The sequence below is a fragment of the Telmatherina bonti genome (genome assembly GCF_933228915.1).
Source record: "Telmatherina bonti genome assembly, chromosome: 3".
Lineage (NCBI taxonomy): Eukaryota > Metazoa > Chordata > Actinopteri > Atheriniformes > Telmatherinidae > Telmatherina > Telmatherina bonti.
This window is the reverse complement of record NC_136621.1, coordinates 24,294,834-24,315,537: the sequence shown is the minus strand read 5'-3', so window position 1 is coordinate 24,315,537 and position 20,704 is coordinate 24,294,834. Positions and strand designations below refer to the sequence as shown.

Here is a 20,704-nt window from a genome sequence, read left to right as displayed (position 1 = left end):
GTATGAGGACCGCTACTTATGAAAACTCTTGAAACTGATGTCCCCATTTACATACGTAAGAGAGCATAAAGGGACCTTTAAACTCCTTCAACTGCTTTGCCCATTTATGGCCCCTTTCCACTAGCACCTAGCACCAGACACTGCGTTGTTTGGTTTCTGTTATTTCTATTACAGTTGAGGCGACCTCATTGTGGGTGGAACTGCTGTAACAAGGCGGCTTGTAAATATCGTGAAGTCACATGGCACAACAATGGAGGGCGTCAAGGTCATACTGTACCTGCTGCTCGCTCTATGGGTGTTGATCAGGAAAAGATTCAATTATCAGAGCCAGAGAAGACTGTTGTGTTGCCGCCTGCTGATAATACCGAAGGTTGTAATCGGGAGACATTCTTACCACTCATCCTGTGATGTCAAATTCTGGCCAATAGTGATCAGCAAACTGTACACGTCACATTTTCAGCCCTACGTCGCACCATCAGAACCCCATTGCAGTAGGAGTTAAAAATGTGTCTTCTCAGCTTCAAACCAGGAGGAGCAGTGTTGGGCTTGGCTTAGTAGGTGCTAACGGAAAAGGGCCATTTCTGAGATTTTTTTGCAAGGCCAACCAGCTGGTGATGAAAACACTGCACACAATGTAACAAACCTGTCACACACTTTACATGTGGAAATAGCAGAATGTTTACTGCATGGGGTAGCCATTATGTTTTTTTTCCCTCAATCATCCTGTTTCTTAGACCCAGCTGAACAAAGCTCAAGAGGAGACTGGGGTGCTCAAATTACAGCTACAAACAGTGAGTATTTTTTTTCCAGCCTTTTTTTTTTTTTTTTTTTTTAAATCACTAAATTTACTTCTTTCTGTGGGTCCTTGTTGCTGCGGTGAATTCATCACAGCCATGGCAATAAGTACTAACGTGTGAAATCCACCTGTCTGGTATAACAGGAATTATTGTGCAAAAATAAATGAGACATAATTGCAGAGGAGACAGCATATTAAAGAATAACAAAGACATCAATACTGTAAAGACGGCACAAAGAACCAGAAGTGGAGCATTGTGTGTAAAATGTGAAATGATTCTAAAGATTAATTGTGTGTTTTTGTATGTTTTGCTGAATCTGTCTTGATGGTTTTTGTCTTAAGACAGCAATCCAATATAATACACTTGTCAGGATTTATCTGAAGGCTAAAGGTTCTTGTCAGGCACATGGCCAAAAGCGTTGTGATGTTAGTACAACAGGCTTATTTTCTCTCTCTGTATGTCCCAGGTGGAGCTTGAGCTAGAGACTCTGAAAAAGCAGCAGGCTTCTGCTTCTGACAGCAGCTCTTTAGCGACCAAAGAGGAGATCAACATACTCAGGTAGTTAGCTCTCATATCCAGTTACACCAGAAACTATTTCAGATCCTGTTATTAAAAAAAATGTTGCTTATGTGAACTAAAATATGAGATTAACTCACCCAGACCTAATGTACTGAGCAGAGCCGTGCTCCATAATTGAACCTTTTATCCCGTTATTTTTGTTTATAATGTTCAGACAGAAAATTGAAGATTTAGAAACCGAACGACAACGTTTGGAGGAGCAGAATAACATTCTGGAGATGAGACTGGAGAGACACAACCTGCAGGTAGGCACCAAAACTTCCCTCCAACTGTTTTTTTCTGATGGATTTACTCGTCTTGCACAAAGGAACCAATTTAATAACCCCAAGGACAGCAGCCTAGCCTGCAAGACACCAGAGATTGATTCCCACAAACGTTTCTCATATATGACAGTTTTTCAAGCACAATTGGACCCAGGTGTCACTCTAGCAGCATCCACTGGCATCGTTGTGAAACATTTGGCTTATCGGAAGCCCCTCTTTGATTGGATGACGTGATTAGATTTGACAAAGCATTATGCTGGAGTGAATAAATTTATAATCTCCTCAGCTTCAGAAGAGAATATTTTAATAATTATTAAATCCTTCTTAGTGGTGACTTTAACATTTCTGACTGAAGCACTTTCGATTTTCTGCAGCTTCTTTTATTGTCAGTTAGTTAACAAACTCCTTCTATTATCCTTGATCTCTTATTCTATTTAAATAGTCTGTGTGTATTCAGTGTGTGTGTCTGTTCCATCTCAGTCAGGTTCTCTAACTCCCCTGACTCACACTGTGCCAAACTAAGCCTACCAGGGCTCTTTAATGAAACGTGTGTGGGCAAGCGTGTTGGTTCCATTTAGCTGTGGACCGAATGAAATTCATGTCTTATTAAGCATGACCACTACCTTTAAGGCAACAGACAACCATGTGCACGTAGGAGTCTGCATTTTCTGCACAGGTTTCAAGGTTACACAGTCAATGGTTCAGGTTAAGTCTTGGGAGATAATTTTTATGCCTCCTCTATGCTCCAATGCACACCAAGACACCTCCACATCCAGGGATGAGTGACTGAATGGAGAAGTGTTTGAAGTGGGAAATGAATGGCTGAATGGTTATACGTGAATGACATACGCAGTTGAATGGCAGAAGAAACTGACAAAAGGATTTTTTGAGTCTAATTGCACATCATTTTACTATGATGTAATCTATCATTTATGTCCTGTCTTAATATTTTGATTGAACCGACTAGCGTGACTGTCAGCCACTCAGACTGTCAGTGTAATGGGATTGCTGTCTTGATGTCAGCCATTCAGCAGTAAGTGATTTATTAGTGAACTATACAAAGTCTTGAAATTTGCTGTAAACAATTTGGTAATGAGTAAAGAGACTCAGTCCAAGTAGTCAAACACTGCAAACACGATTCTTGGTGTGGCTTTGACTTTTTATTGAGGACATGACATTGCCTGTTTAAGCTTTATTGTGAATCAACAGTTTTTCCAGTCCACAGCTTCATCCAGCAACTTTAAATTGTACTTCTTCATGGACAAATGGCCTGATATTGGCCTTTTGCACAAAAATAAGAAACGTTTGCCCCCTCCATATACCCTTTTGTATACAGACTGCATCCCAAATACTTTGTGTTTTTCACTCTAACGAATTTGACTTGGGCTTAAGTAGTGTAAGCTGCCTTTTAAGGCTGCAACAATTTATCGACACGAAATTTCAATGTTAACACGTCACGTTATAAATGTCCATAACAACTTTGCTAATAAAGCGCTGCGCCAGGCAACTTAATGGCAATTACCAACCACGGCTTTTCAGACAGTATAAGAACTCTAAACACCAAGCAAGTGACGCAAAGCACCTCAGGAAGTGGTGGGGGCAGTATTGTCATTTTATGCAGCATCTTTGTTTAAACAACGAAGAACAAACTGATAGCCGCACAACCTATTTCCAAAGTTTGGGGATATTTCACGCTAAACAAAGTGTCAAACAGGTGAAATATGTAGTCTGCCACACAGAGTTGGCATACCACGGCAGCACGACAGTCATGCATGAGCATCTGAAACAAAACATCCCAGAGTCAGGGTTTTCAGAATTCCGGATAGTATTACCGAGTAATGATGTGCTGTTGTTACGTCTGCCAAAGAGGTTATGTTTTTACTGGCGTTTATCTGTTTGTTTGTGTTCAAGATAACTAAAACAGTTATAATAGATTTTAATGAAATTTTCAGGAGTTGTTTAAAATGTGAAAAGGAAGAAGTAATTTAATTTTGGTCGTGATCCGGATCACCATTTGGATTCAGGAATCTTTTAAAGGATTCTGGCCCTTGTTTACCTTACAAAACGGGCTTTTTCAAGATGTAAATAATAATTTCAATGCAATTCTACAAAAATTAAGATGTTAGAATATTTTATTTATTTATTTTGTTTTCCTTTAGAGGCAAATTCTGTATAGCTTGGATATGACACTATAGCTAAGTAGTCAGTGTAATTGTTACTAATTGAAAAAATTATTTACAGACTAGTCAACTATTAACATAATTGTTAGTTGCTGCCCTACTGCCTTTACAACATAAATAACAGAACTCAATAGCAAACACTGTATGAACAATCATCAGCCGTACTGCAGAAATCACAACTATTGCACAATACCCATTGGGATGGGTATTGATGGACATCAGACATAGAAAAGAGAATAAAACAAGATGCTATTGCGGCAAAGATAACAAGTGTAGGCATCGAAAACTTAAAAAAAAACCTTCAGGCTTTCTTGGTCTTATGGAACTACAGTCTTCACAGTTGATGAGTGACCATTTAATCAACATCACTGATCATGTGACTTGCACATCAGCAACGTTTCATGGGTGGCAAAATATAAGCAATAATGGGATTTCATTTTCCAGACTGCTTGCTGACCCTGAACAATAGTCTAAATTGGTTGCTGCCATTAAACGAGATAACTTGAAGTACTGTCAGCTGTGTAGGGAGCATTTTGTTGGCGGAAGCCGGAGTACCCGGAGAGAACCCACGCACGCACGGGGAGAACATGCAGACTCCACACAGAAAGGCCACTCACCAAACACTTCCCAGCCAAGGATCGAACCAGGGACCCTCTTGCTGTGAGGCCACAGTGCCACTGTGCCACTGTGCCACCGTGCAGCGCAGATGTTCAGTTGTTGCGTTAAGCAACAACTGAACATAAACCTTCCCCACGTTGTAAACGTGAGAATGAGAGTTTCAGTGTTTATGAAAAGTTGTCAAGCTTTTTTTTTTCCTTTTGCGGTGTCAAACAGTTGCAAAACAGCAATGTTTACTTGCAGTAATTGTAACATTATTTCCTAAATATAATACAGAGACATTTGTAATTTTACATTTTGTAAACATCTGTGTCAGCTGTTGTTTTTTTTTTTTTTTTTTTTTTTTTAAACTCACCTTTGACATAAAGAGGGAATACTTTATTAGGGACACTTTCCACAGCTTGGGGTCTGACACCCATCCTACCATGGAGAACAAATAAACCTTTAACAACTTGTAAACTTGTAATTCTGCCCCTGTGAAATTAAGTAATATAAATGTCACAGTGTGCTCAATTGGCTAGCAAAATCTCAGTCAGTTGGCAGTGTAGAAAGTCTTTAAACCAGGATTTTGAAAAACCATGCAGGTCTTGAGTACCAACAAGCACAGTTTTTTTTTTTAAAATAAAAAAAAAAGACTGTTTGACCTGTTGAGTGTTGAGCTGGTTTGGAAAAATAACTTTGCTGGCACCATCCTTGTTGGGAAACAATTAATTGCAAGTTAACAGTCACTCATTAACAACATCTAGCTTTTTGCCAAACCAAACCAAACTTTTTATTGTAAATAGTATAAATATCAATTATACCTCAACAAGTCATAATTTCAACTGTCTGGCTTCAAAGATTGAAACTGTAGGTCTTGTCTTCATTTTATATGTGATATCAAATCAAATAATGAACCCAATAATTTATAATGTTTTGAGGACAGTCTCTTTTCTGTTGGGAACCATTTAGACCATAAACTCTAATCCTCAAGCTCTACCATTCTGCAGGTTTTGGTTATTCCCTGGCACACCTACAGCACACCTATTTCAAAAGAAAAGGTTTTCCTACAGCTTGTCAACTTCTGCCCCAGCCTGTTAATGAGCCATTCATTTGAGTCAGGTGTGTTGCAGCAAGACAACATTAAAGCTGCGTCCAAGTTTGGGGTCTGCTTGAGTGTGCAGACTACATAGGCCAGAGAGCGTCCAGTGTACAAGAACTACCTATAGTTCTCCAGTCCCCCTGTTGACTAGCAACTGCAGATGTGATGGCTATCCACAAGTATTCCCCCTTCTTTCCACAAAACATTCAAATATAAAAAACTGAAAGAAATGAGCCCAGAGGCTGTGAAGGATCCATTGCTACTAGTCTTTGCTACATACTAAAGTAGGTGCGAGTTTATAGGCTGGATTTGAAGGAGCCTTTCAAATGGGACAGCGCTTGGCGTGTCACTATGACATATGTAGCTGACAAATCCACAATTCAGAGTGCATAGATCCTGAATTAGGACACAGCTTAAAACTTAAAGAATGGTAGATCTCAAGGACCAGAGTTGATGACTAATGATTTATGGCACGTTCACATCAGGCTTTTTGAATCAAATCCTTGTTCTTTTGCTTGAAAAGTCTGTTTTGTTTGAGGAAATGTGAATGCGCCAAACAAATTCTGATTCAGCAAATACATGACAATCATGTTAAGGGTCCTCTGCCTTATCTGTTGTTCATACTGCACCCATTGTTGCATTGTATTTCTGCAGCATATTTGCATAAGACAAAATAATAAACCCAAAACATGTTATGTATGTCATGTATTGTGTATACTTTCTTGTATAGTGCAAAACCAAACTAGGGATGGGCATTGAAAATTAGCCTTGGCTAAAATGGGACATCATACATGAAGCATACTTGTCCCTATCAAATAAATAAACAAAACAGGGATAGTTCCGTGCTCCATGTTGCTCGTAAGTGGAGGGAACTGAGTTTTCTTCTTCATGCAGGTTTTATTCTCTCTCTTGCTAAATACCAGTACAGCGCCATCTTTGGTGGGAATGGGGATATATTATTGTAATGGTTTAGCTCGTTTGACCAAAGTGCAGTTTGAACACGACCTCAATCCGCATGATTACATCTCCCTACAACTGAGTCTAGTCTCCAATCGGACTGAGTCTAGCGGACTATCCTGATGTGAATTAACTTTTAGTTGTACCTGGATGTCATTCTCAAGCCTTAATTTAAAGGTTTTCATACTATTACCATTGACTCTTGCACTCAAGATTTCACAGTCACTTTGGATAAGTGTTATAGTTCTTTTTCTGCTCAAGGCAGCTTTTTTCTTTGTTTTGTAATGCTTTTCTGCTGTTGCTGGGCATCCTAACTAATGAGCTCTCTTCTTGAGCAGAGAGGAAGCTAAAAGTTTAGACCTACAAAGCTTTCATCTTTTTATTTTCAGAACCACTGGATTCTCAGTTTATTTCTAGCATTCATTATTGATGAGGACAAAGACGTAAGCAAACTGACATCATATGCACCAGATTTTAATTCACAACCATACTGTGCTGTTCAGAATTGTACATTTAGAGTTTTTTTTTTTTGGTTTTACTGTTTGAGACAATTCTATGCTCATATACAGGTTCATCATTTTATTGAGTCTATAAGAAAAGATTAATGTTAAAAGGAAAATATGTAAAATACTTAATAAAAAATACAAGAATAGGCAGCTAAAGTTGTGTTTAACAACCTGCTTACAATAAGACAAATGATTGATTGGAGAGGGATGCTCCTTCTGTGTTTGTGCTTTGCCAAACATTAACAGCCAGACAAGCTGATGCATGTTAAGGCGATGTTATATAAACACAGGCTATAGTCAAACACAAAGCTGTGTGGTCTTTGCGGATCTTTAATGTGCACAAAAAGCTTTAAACCTATTTTAAATGATTAAAAAAAAAAAAAAAAAAACCCTCAATAAACACATTATGAATTTAGTTACTAAAAATATCTTTTGATCATTTTGGCCCCTCTTTAATAAACTGAGCAAATTAGTATTTGTTTGCAAATAATAAACAGCACCAAGTGTTTAGATCTGCAACTGAGGTCTTGAAAGTGTGCTGAACTCAAAAATGTAAGTAGCCAGAAATCACCTTCTGGTCCTGCTAAATATTTAAGATGGATACAAGATACTGGATGGATACATGAAATCATTTGTAATTGTACATATATTTTAGATTAACGGCCACTATCAGCTTTTCCTACTGTCTGCCTATGTGAAAATGTATGTTAATGTACATATGCATATTCATGGCAATGTGAGTCTCTTTCTTCTTTTTAGGGAGGAATCTAATTTCTAGATTTACAAGGATATAGGACTAGAATTAACTTGCTGTTTTTATTTTAGTCAAACTCTACAAGCTGCTTGAAGGACCAAATTGCACCTTTATTTTTTCTCTGTCAGGAATAGAAGTAACATGACAACTTTTCAGTTTTAATTTGTAATTTATTCTCAGTTTAAAAGTTTCTGTATTTTCCCTTCATGATACTGATGTACTTTGTGTACTTGAGTTTGTGTATCAAGATGGATGATTACTGTTGCAAGTTGTTGCATCAACATTGTTTTTCTAATGCACATATGTGTACACAAGCAAGCCAAACTGTGTAGTAAAACAATCAACAATATTGTTTAATCAATAATCTCAGATAAAATGATTAAATGTATCAATCAAACAGCCCCTTGTGATTTTGATATTTTTGTGGTCTGCTGTGACAGTGATATCATATCTGAGCTTGCGTGTTTTATCTATTAAAAGATTTTACTATATCTATATTGGCAATTATAATTTGGCCCTTCTCTTTACAGTTTAAATCAGTGTTTCCTAATCCAGGTCCTTGGGACCCGTGCCCTGCATGTTTTATAGGTAACCCTACTTTAACACACCTTAATGAAATAAAGGGCTTGTTAACAGGCTGTTGAGAAAGTGATGAGAAAGTTTAGTAATCTAAATGTGCTGGGAAGCGTGTCCTGAGGATCTGGATTGGAAAACACTGGTTTAAATTAACTTCCATTTTGGCAAAAGAGCCTAAAACAGTTTGGCATTGCAATCCCATAGTTACATGATGACTCACCATCCTATTGTTTATTCTCTTTTAAAATGAAGAAAGTTGTGCAAAAGGGCAACACAACTAGATATTTTACAAGTAAAATAGAACTCGACTGTGAGTGTAAGCATGAGGCCATAAACTTAGTTGCCAGTTTTTCATGTGTTCAGTCTGTATGAACTGTACTGTCTGCTGAGACAGTAAGCGGTAGACGATGAAAGGTTGTTGTGGCTTGAAAATGACTTTTAGCAGTTATGGCTGAATTCCTCAACTGACCACCTGCAAAATTTTGAAAACTATTATGATTTTTTTCTTTTTCTTGCTATGATAGAGTTTCGACTGTCAAATAATCTGGAACGTAAGTCACAGCAAGAAATATGGCTAAGATAAAGTGTGTATAGGGTAGCTTTTCCCAACAAACATCGGGTCAACTCAAAGACAAATGGTGACCAAATCATTCTTTTTTCACACTTGATTATTAAATATAATATTTATACAACTTAAACAGTCCTTGTGACAGTTTCAGCATCTGTCACAACGCCAAGCTTTCAGACCCAAAGAGCAGACAGGAATCTGGAGTTAAGAAGCAAAAACTTTGTTGGTGTAAAGGTCTAGGGGGCAAGTCAAGTTGCGAGCAGATAGGTGAACAGAGGTCAAGATGCAGGTTTAGTGCAGGACTGGGTGAGGAGGCTGTTCTCAGGTGATCAAAAAAGATCAAGCTGGATTCTCTTGGAAGATAATGCATAACTTAAATAGAGCTGCAACTATCAAGTACTTTTGGAATCGGGTACTCTGACGATTATTTCTACAAGTAATCGAGTACTCTTAACCATTATTTTTTTTTTATTTTAATTTGTAAAACAAATACTATTAACTCAACCAAAGTAAATCGATGAATTTATATTTGTGAAGCTGTTGCATGTGTTGTTATTACCTAATGTATGAGGATTTGGTGCAGCCAACGTATTTGTACACGCGCTCAATGTGTGGAGAAAAAAATTCTCAACCGATTGCAAATTCCTGCCTTTTAAAAGATTTAAAGAAGAATTCACGTAGAAAGGACTGACTTGTAAACATGTCCAAAGTATCTAAGAGCTAGCCTATGTCCTGGTGGACGACACGCCTGTTAAAAGTGTGTCTGTTTAATACGGAATAAAAGTTTGCTGCGCAGGAACAAAGGCTACGCCTGCCGTCACACGCTGCCTAAAACATGCGCTTTGACTCTGCGTGTGTGCAGGAGAGACAGATGAGGGATGGATTACAAGACATTTAATGTGCTTTAGCAGCTCACACCTTGCCATGCCTCGTCACTGCTGACTGATATCAGGTTATAACACTACATTTTAACAGGTGCTTCTGTTGTTGAGATAAATCGGAAAGCTGGATCTCCGCCTGGAGCGGTGAAGTGGGGGTGTTTTCCTTTCAGGTGCTCCTCGATCAATTTTTGTACTTGGGTTACTGGAGTTACCTGAGTAAACGTCGCAGCCCTAAACTTAAATGAAGAAAATAAGCAAGACAAAAGTTCTAAATGCTAAGAGACCACATACAAGTTGTTGGTAGTACGACAATCTGGCGTCAAAGGCAGGATGGACTCCGAAAGATATACTGCTGGACTGATGGGCTGATGAATGGCAGCTGTACTGAGAAGAAACCATGCCCACCCATGACAGCATTGGCTCGTATACATAACAAGAAAGGCACTCAGGAAGCACAGACGAATACTTTTAGAACTAAAAATGAGTCCAGAAGATACGTATAACAAGCTCAAGGAAATTAAGGAGTGAACAGACCCATCTGTAGAGATTATTAATGAGACTTGCTAATAATGGTAACACAGGCTTGACAAGCATTGGTGTGAGAGAGCTGCATTTACACAAACTGCCACAATAATGTATCTTCCAGTAAAAAGACAGGTCACGATAAAACAATATTTATTTTTTATTTATTGCATCTGATAAATGGGTCTGTTACAGTTATTGTTAAATCCTTTATTACACTGCTTTTATCTTAAGGGTTAGTCCCTAATCACACAATGAGATTGTTAACCATCAATGTTACAAACCAAATATAAAAACAGGTGGCCTGAAAAACTGGCAGCAATCAAATCACAGAACTCTGTGTCTAATCATTCATGTCTATGTAGATATGGTAAATTCTGTAAATACTCTGCCTTATCTCTCTTTATTGTTATATTTTTAACTACTTCATCTTATTTTTTCTTATTTATTCCTTTATTGTCTGTTTTCCTTCTGATTTCTATGTGTGTCATTGAAAGTTTGTCTAAAGGACACCGTAACAGTAATTTCCGATTTGAAGTAAAGTTGCTGTAGTTATAGAAATTTATTAGTAAGAACTTTTTTTTCCACATGAGTAAGAGCTTGTATGAAAAGTAATAAAATAGTTTCGTGAACACCACAGTACACTTTGGTCATTAAAAACGGACTGAATGTGTTGTTACTGTCTCGCACGATTATGGGCACAAGTTACTTGTACATGAATGCATCAGTAACAACCCTACTTTTTGTTTTAACCTTACTGCCTTTTTTTTGCCTGACATTGGTTGATTAGCTTTGGTTGTGTATGTGATAAATCTGATATTCTGCAGATATTTGAAAAGATTTTGTCTATTTCTGTCTTGAATCAAAGGATTTTGTCACTTTGGTCTGTTTTAATGTGTCTACACTGCTAACAGATGCTAATGCATAGAGCCCTCTCACAACACGAGACAGTTAATTAGTGTAAATGCTAATTTTTAAAATCGATTTTTCTTTTTAAAATTAATAAAAATAATCCATTATAATTTTTTTGGTCATTTTTATTGTTTTGATAGATCTTTTTACTTGTTTTCTTTGGCATTATAGCAGCAGAATGATGGTCTGGCTACTGTGTTGTTTTTTTCCTAGTTCAAATCAAGAAAAATAATGAGCAAAAAAAAGTTTTGTACATTTTTTTAAATCCACAAAAAACAGCAATATCGAAGAATTGTGAGAATCGCAATTTAAATTGAATTGGGACCCAAAAAATCGGATTCTAATGGAATTGAGACAAAAGCATATCGTCACAGCCCTAAAAAGTTGTTTAGTGCGCTTTTTCAGATTTGGAACAGCGGCTGTAGAAATGCACATGATGGATGTCATCGAACACATCCGTGGTGCAGAATTCTAAGGTCAAAAGGTTATTTACTAAAGGATATTTAAGATGTTCTCGAGAGCCTGAGTCGTAGCATAGCAGCAGCTCATAGCTGCAGTCCGAGTTCCATGACCAGACTAGTATTAATATTCAGGATGCCACAACTGTGTCTATTATTTTATTTAGTCATTCACTAATATCCATTTCTATTTCAATTGGCATATGAATAGTCCTCCATTATTTTAGCAGCTTGTGCAGCTCCAACAGTTCTAGAGTTATCCTTAACACAGAACCAGCTTTCTTGATCAGGTTGTTCAGCTGTAATGCTGCTTCCTTGACTGGCTACAAAGTTGATTGCACTTTTCACAACAGACTGAGAGAAGATATGCAACATCACATTGAATAATTTCAATAGTTCTTTTTATGTAGAACTCTAAGGTACTTGTATTCCAGTCAGCTTCTTCTCCTTCACTGATACACCACACTCCTGCAGTCATTATAGGATTTCTATAAATGACAGGACTCAGAGCTGTATTAGAAATCCGACATGCACAGTTTGAAGAGGCAAAAGGTGAGAGTACAATCCCGTGCTGTGGTCCAGTTCTACTGACCACCATCTCAAAGCCTTTCAGTTTCACACAGTGTGGTCTGTTTTTTAGGTAGTCATAAATCCAGATAAAATAATAAAGATGTTAACTGGTAGTCACCGACATTCCTAATGTTCCTATACACAGGTGATTGTCATCGCTGTGTGTAATTGCCCTTGGGCTCAGTCTTCCATTCAAGTCCCTGATCTGCAGACATCTGTCTTCATACCTTCCATGCACAGCCTCAATCACCACTTGATTATCTATAAATTCCCCAAGGCTCATTTCCCTGTGGCAGAACCTGCACAGATTGAGGCTACCACTACATGGACAACATGGAGCCTATGGACAGTCTAGTCTTTTCTATTGTTGGGATTTACAGGTCATTTCCTATGTTTTATCCCATGCTAGCTTCTGACTTAAAGATATTAATAAAAATACTTGCTTGTTGTGGGCTTGAACTGCAGGAAACTACAACTTGCAAGTATGCAGTTTACGCAATCAAATCAGAAGTTGGCATTGCAGCTTTCATTGCAGCTCTCTTTTCCAAATTTCAGTCGTACATGCTGACCTCTAGCTTACTTCAGGTGTTCCTCAGAACATCAATTCCCCTTTACAACTGTGTGTTTTATGTAGGCATGGGGCTTTAAAGCGTTAATTACAATCAATCAATGACAGAAAAATTAACACTTTAAAAAAGTTCATGCATTTAATGGCAGAGCGCAGAACGTTTGTTTCCTTGTACACAGATTACACTGATGCAGTGATTTGTATTGAATAGAAAAACCAGTTATGGATAAGCGTAGGAAGTTTTTATACTGTTCTTGGAGACTTTTGGTGAGCAATGTGAAAGCACATGTAGTTTACTCTACAGAAGAAGAAAATGCCATAACTCCTCATGCAGCATCCAGCCTCAAGCTGTCAGAGCACATGATCACATCTGCTTAAATACAAAACCTTTAATTAATTAGATATTTTCTAATCAGGTTCCACTCCCAGTTTTGTTTTTTTATACCTAAGGATTTTATGAAATTGTGAATACAGTATTTGTGTCTTGGATTGAGCATAAAAGTGCCTGCTGTAGCGATAAGATCACATGCTGAGGTTTAGATTCCATCTTATGGCCACGTTCCACTTTGGATTTGAAACTTCCCCAGGCCCTTTTTATGAAATTCCACATCTGTGCTGCATTTCACTGGTCATCCTGATTTCATTCATGCAGGGAAAACCAGTGGAGTGTAACCTCCATCTAGGTTTACTCAGGTTTTCCTTATTGCTTCACAGGCAATGATACAGAACCTTTTCAGTAACTCAGAGTTTTGTACAGTAAAATCCTGTTTTTTTTATGTATTTGACCCGTAGAACATTAATGAATTTGTTTGAGCTCTACACCTCTCTTTTAGAGTAGCTGGGCTTTACAGTTTTAATATGAAGTGCACATGTTTGAAAGCTGATGCATAAAGACAATATGACAATCCAGAAAGAGTCATTTTTTGAAGGCACAATTGCAAAAGCAGGTGTCTGTTTTTGGCAGTGATGTAACTTAGTGTAACAGATGTCTCTTTGACTTCTCAATTCAACATCACTTGATGTGCTACTTGGCTGATTTGTACTCCAAGGTCAAACATTGCTACACACCAACTCACCATTAGGGAGTCACTTTCCAATCTGTGACTCGTCTCCTTCTGTGAGTGGATGTTTCTTTGTGATTATTTCTGCAGAGATAAAAGCACTGTTTTCCAAGGATTCCAAACCACCCACTTCCCCGATCATACACAGTCTCTTTCTTCTCATGCACCTGATATCTTCCTGCATTGCTTTTACTTGCTATGGAAGGTGGGTTAGCTGAAAGTATGGACCTAAACACATGCTTTGAAACTCTGTTCTGGTTTTTTGTTTCTGTTAAATCCATCCTCTTTTATTTATATAGCAAGAATTCATGACGTAATTTGTAACATATTTCACATGTTTAGTCCAACTTACTGTTATATGTTGTTGTCATTTTAAATTTGGTCCACTTTTAAAAATTAAGAAAGGAAAGTTTAAAAGGAGAAAAAAAAAGTTGGAGTGGAATTTTACATAATTTGCATTCATGATTTTACTTTGCTTTCCAATTCTAAATATTTTCCACTTGTTTATTTATGGTGAATGATGCAGCTAGGCTTTAGGGGCAAAAGATGAAGTGAAAACTGCCATGAAATTGATAAAAAAGAACCATTCTAATTGGGAAAGAAAACATATAAGCCTATATTTAAGCAGGAAAAGTATAACTCTCTGTTGCTTACTAAGCCATGGGATGTCTGTGCGTCTTTATATCTTTGAAGAAAGAAACCTGCCCACCTCTGCACCGTGGACAGGAAGAGTCCAGCCACCTAATGGAACAGCTGTGTTAAATGTGGATTTATGTCTGTCTCTGTGTGACTTAGGGAGATTATGATCCAGTGAAGACCAGAGTTCTCCACTTTAAAATGAACCCCACATCTGTTGCCAAGCAACAGCGCCAGAAGGAAATGGAGACTCTTCGAGAGGAGGTCACACGTCTGAGGGAACTCGTTCGTTCCCTGCAGGATGGAGGAGCGTTGACTCATTCACAAGATGACTCCGGCATGTACATCTCTGGTCTCAGCCTTGCTTTACCACCATCAAAGGAGGTGCTAGGTAAGAATAAACACACAGAATTACTTCTACATAGTGTTGTATTAAATAGATTCACTCACTTATATCGTCTTGAAAAGTAATAAGTTTGAGTAGCTGCAATGGCTCTTTACTTGCCATTAGGGCTGCTACAAACAATTATTTTGATAATCAAATAGTCGCCAATTATTTTGGTGATTAGTCGACTAGTTGGATCAAATGTAAATCTAAAAAAAGACAGCTATGATGATAGTTCATTCCACAACTTTGAATTAATTTTGCAGCTGAAGGAAACATAAACAAACACTTGTATAGTTTTTTTTCATTTGTCTGATACATACCAGACATAAAAATATCAAAACATCAAAAATAAAAAATAAATTACCCATGAGAAAATTTTTTTTATAAAATGCCCCCAAACTCTTGAGTGCTACATAACTTTTCCGGTGACAATTACTTTTAAAAATGATTCATTGACTATCTTACTATCTTACTAAATGATGTGATCATGACTAATCAACTAATGTTGGCAGCCCTACCGCCTTCAATGTATATATATATATATATATATATATATATATATATATATATATATATATATATATATTGTAGCGGAATAGCCTCTACAAATTATGAATTTATTAATTACCTCGGAGCACCACTCATCACCTTTAATTAACTTAAAATTCAGGCGGATGAGACACCTGAAATAAACTCAATTCAATAAACAGTCTCACTTCAAAGGAGTAAATCCTAAGAACGAATTAACCAGAAATCGTGCATTCAGAAATTATGACAAGAACGGATGAATTGATTATACATATTTATTTACAATGATGGTAAACATACAGCAGTGAAAATGAGCAATGATGGAGAGATGTTATTGGTGAGATGGTATGATGAATTTGTCAACATGGAATTTCATTTATAACATTAATAAAGAACGCTGAGATTAATTAAATGAGATGGAGCAGGAAGAAACTGGTTGGAATTAAGCAAATAAATCGGGATGATTATCTTACTTAAATCTTTGACAAGAACGTGTTCAATAATTCTAAATTTGGATAAGAATTCAAATTTAATTATTTAATTAGAAGTGGATGTACTGGTTTGGGACATCACAAATGTCAGAGCGCTATCAGATCCTACTTTGAACGCTGAATCCGGAGTGTGGGTCGAAGCGGGTGGTTGGTCCCCTATTCGGCGCGTTTCCGGGGGAATTGGATCCCTGGAGCGTCAGAAGATGTAGGTCTACGCAGCTACTCTGGCCTTCTGGATCCGTTCAGCGGAGTTCCAGAGCGGTGTGATGATGATCCAGATTGTCCCAAAAATAGATCGTTCCAGATTTTACGTGTAAAGACGTAATGGAAAAAGTTGGAGCTACGGTTCTAGTTAATTACTGATCTTGGGAAAAATACTGGTTACAAATAAACACTTGTTGTACTTTCTCCCGTTCGGAAGAACGGAGAGGTAAAAACTTATAATGAAATAACAAAAGAAAAGAAGACGAAAGGCTAAAGACAAAAGCTAAGGACAAGAAAGAAACTTAGAGGAGACAAAAAGCTTAAACGAAGACAAAAAGCTCAGGAGGAGAAAAAGCTAGGAAGTTGGTCTGCCAGTCTAATTTAAACAGACCCGCCTTTCGAACTTCCAGCCAATCATGAGTTGCTTCTGTCAGAGGCTGACCAACCTTATCCAATCAGGTCAGCTCCAGTTCCTTCTCTCTGCATCTCATTAATGTGAACAGGATACTTTCAATTCCTTGCTTTGTCTGCCACAATACACATCAAATCACATTCTTTCAGAGTTATGCAGATTCCTCTTTTGCTGGGGAAGGAAAGCATTTTATAGTATTACTTTCACACATGGCTACATGTAATTTTTATTAAAGGTGGATTAATTAATTGTCATGACTCGTCCTCATTGGGTGATCCTAAAAAGAAAACTCACATTTTATTCATTCACATTAGTAGCTTAAGAGAAGTCTGAAGCTTGGAAAACATAATCAACAATTATTTACTGCAGTGTTTATGATTAATGTGTGTGTGTGATCAGTTCAAAGAATTAAATCACATATCAAGATAAAATAATGGAAAAGAAGAAATTCAACCAAAACAATTAACCACAGTCTTTTAGACTAAGTTAGATCAGTTCCTTCAATTGGGGAAAGAAGTTTGGATTCCTTCTGTCTCCTTCTCCGTCCGGGGAGAGGTTGTTCTGGCGCCATGGAGTCTCGTCTTTTGGCTTAGTATTTCTGACCAGAACCAGGGTTTGGTCAGATGCGACTCTCGGCATTTCCCCCGACCTGCGACCATAAATTGTTAGATGTGCTTTAATCCTTCGTGTTGACACAGCTGCATTCTGTAGGGAGTAAAGGTGTAAATCTCTGAGTGTCACCACGCCTCTTGGGTCAAATGGTCACTCTCTCTTCGTCCTGTGTGGACCAATCTTACTGCAGAGAAAGAAATACAACTATTGTTTAATCCAGTCGAATGTTTTTAATCCTGGGAGGCCAAGATCACTACAATATATATATATATATATATATATATATATATATATATATATATATACACACATATATACACATATATACACACATACAGTGGGGCTCCGAAGTTTGGGCACCCCTGGTAAAAATTTATTTTAACGTGCCAAAAAGAAGCTAACAAAAGATGAAACATCCATATGTTGGAAAATTTCTTGCCACTACCATGTATATGGACGGAAAATACAAATATTAGATTACCGTCATCATAGAACTTTCATCTTCATCTTCTGCCACTTACCCGGGGTTGGGTCGCGGGGGCAACAGCCTAAGCAGGTCAAGCCCAGACTTCCCTTTCCCCAGCCACATTTGCCAACTCTGCGGGGGGGCAGCCGAGAGATATAATCCCTCCAGCGTGTCCTGGGTCTTCCCCGGGGTCTCCTCCCAGAGGGACGTGCCTGGAACACCTCACCAGGAGGCATCCTGACCAGATGCCCGAGCCACCTCAACTGGTTCCTCTCAATTCGGAGGAGCAGCGGCTCTACTCTGAGCCCCTCCTGTATGACCGAGCTCCTCACCCTATTTCTAAGAGAGAGCCTGGCCACCCTGTGGAGGAAACTCATTCCAGCCGCCTGTATATGAGATCTCGTTCTTTCGGTCACGACCTACAGCTCATGACCATAGGTGAGGGTAGGAACGTAGATCGACTGGTAAATCGAGAGCTTCGCCTTCTGACCCCCGACAGACCGGTGCAGAGTCCGCATTACTACAGCCGCCGCACCGATCCGTCTGTCGATTTTGCGCTCCATCCTTCCCTCACTCGTGAACAAGACCCCGAGATATTTAAACTCCTCCACTTGAGGCAGGACCTCACTCCCATCAAAGAACAATATACAAGTAACTTGCTAGGGAAGTCATTGCTAAAGCAAATGGGGCTGGTTTCAAGAAATTACCAGTTGCCCAGTAGGATATGTATTTGGGGAAATAGGATTATTGAACTGTGAACTTGCGAAACATGCGGAAAAAAGATATTTTCAGATAGAGAAGGAGTGCCTAGCATGTGCGTGGGCCTGTGAGTGCTTTGCCGGCTACATTCAGGGAATGGGCAGGATCCGTCTTTAGAGTGACGATAAGCCTTTGGTGCCATTGGTTAACACAGAACCTGGATGAAATCCCATTGTAGCAACCCCCTAAGGCAGAGTTAACCCCCGAATCAGATAAGAACTCAGGAAGTTCTTATCTGAGGAGGTCCATCCACACATCTCCAAAGCAGAGCTCAATGAAAGCCCTAAAAATCATTGTATTTGCAGTCAGACAGTTATAAAAGATTGACTTGCAGTTTGTGAGTCCTTATATGAGATGAAATAATTTGATATTCTGTGCCAGACAGTAACTGATTTTTCTTTCATGATGTTATTTTCCTCTAAAAGGGGAAGATGTTGTGAGATAGTGTAATGTGTATGTAGGGCTTCTGTAGGGGGCCATGTTGGTTGTTGGGAATTGACAATAAAGCAACGAGACACGTGTAAGTGATGTCCCTCTTTATTTCATAACAGTACTCCATATTATTTAATCTTTCTCATAGGCCTGTTTTCCTAAAGTCATATATCCAGTCACCACAGACTCAGCTCTGTTCATATAGAACAGAGATGTTACATGAATATAGATGTTACATGAATGTCTAGAGCACAGTTGAAGGCAAAAAGATTTTTGAAGTGTGAATTGTTACCAAAACACTCCAATAAGTGACTGTTTGCCTCTTGCACTGACTGTTCTCCATATTATATTATAAAATAGCTCTAAGTTATTTTCTTTCACAGACTTACACTCTTACATACACATTCTCACCTTTTAACTTTTTCCTTGTAGATGCCATAATAGATAACTTCTTTATCAGCTAATTTCTCTTTGCACTGTCAGTTCACAGACCTTTCAGATGAAGTGCCCAAATTATTGGTAATTGATTTTCAACAAATGAAAATGAAACCCACCCTGTTCCCTCTCCATTATCTCTTCTCCCCGTTTAAAAAAAAAAAAAAAAAAAGCAGCTCACTTCCTCAGTCACAACTTGACTCTGTACTATAGTATGTTGTAGACCTAAAGTGAGCAGATGGACTGCTGCAGGGAGAGTATATTTGATATGGACCTGCACATTTATGCTGCATGAGCTTTGTGAGATGGGATGTAGAGTTGTGGAATTCCATGGAGAGAAAGTCATGTACGTGTGGCTGAATATTATATATGAAGTGTCTGTGTTGCCCATTTGACACACAGAGTGATGTTATAAAAATATATTTACAAATCTTGCTTACTGCATGTTTCCATTTTCCCATCAAAATATTTTTTGATTGCTGGTACGATGATTATTTGTGTGTGTTGTAGATTTACGTAAGCAGATGGAAAGCTCAGAACTGAGGAACCAGCGGCTGAAAGAGGTGTTTCAGAGGAAGATTCAAGAGTTCCGCACTGTGTGCTACGTCCTGACTGGCTACCAGATAGATATGACTACTGAGAACCAGTACAGGCTCACCTCAGTCTATGCAGAGCACATGGAGGACTGCTTACTTTTCAAAAAGGTATGTGCCGATTCACTTAAAGATCAGGTTGCAAAAATGTATACTTTATTTGAAAGGGAATATGACAGAGTGTAGTTAAACTTAGAGTATAAAAATTGAGTTAAACTTTGTTCTTTAATCACATATGCAGGATAAATAAATCCCTTAATAATCCTTTGATTAATCCATTGATTTATTGCATTTTAATAGCGTGACAATATTTCACCACAAAAGCATCTTTTTTTAAATTTAATCTAATGGATATTAGCGGATGACTAAATCAAATAATAGTTACAGACATTAATATTGTAAAGTCAAGCTCTATTAATGTCTGGAAAAATGCGTTTAAATAGCATTTTGAAACAGTAAAAAAGAAAAAGAAGATATCCCTGAACTAAACAGACCTAAAGTTAAAGTGTCACTTTAAGTACCTTATCTAACAGCTCTTGCTCTGACGATAATACTCCTGGAATTTTGTTGTTGTTGATGATTGAGATGAGCTTATTTATTATGATTACTGCCTGAAAAATGATCTGACAGGAATTTGCAATGGCACTTTTATCCTCTATGCTCCTTGCATGTCTTTTCAGACTCTTTACTCTGTAAGTTCTGATTTCATATCAAACACATCTGGATGGAGCTCTTTAAAAGTTGAAATGTTGCCTTATAACCATCTGCATCTGCACACTTAATGAGCTCAGTTGTGGATGCAGATAGCTAAGAGCAACTGGCAGTTTTCTGTCAGCATATGCACAGTGATCATTAAACAGAAGTGTGAAGTTAAAATGGGCACACTGTGCTACAGGC

At 38.1% G+C, this 20,704-nt stretch overlaps 1 protein-coding gene across 1 annotated transcript in view; it reads left to right on the top strand.

Annotated features, from left to right (window-relative positions):
• Window positions 1-20,704, top strand: part of mad1l1 (mitotic arrest deficient 1 like 1) — a gene marked incomplete at its 3' end in the record, with an annotated part of 68,253 nt that overhangs the window by 21,177 nt on the left and 26,372 nt on the right. The window contains exons 13-17 of the mRNA XM_079264744.1: window positions 735-791; window positions 1,264-1,355; window positions 1,531-1,621; window positions 14,647-14,878; window positions 19,725-19,918. Of these exons, the coding sequence (XP_079120870.1) occupies window positions 735-791; window positions 1,264-1,355; window positions 1,531-1,621; window positions 14,647-14,878; window positions 19,725-19,918 (666 nt within the window). The remainder of the gene's footprint in view (window positions 1-734; window positions 792-1,263; window positions 1,356-1,530; window positions 1,622-14,646; window positions 14,879-19,724; window positions 19,919-20,704) is intronic.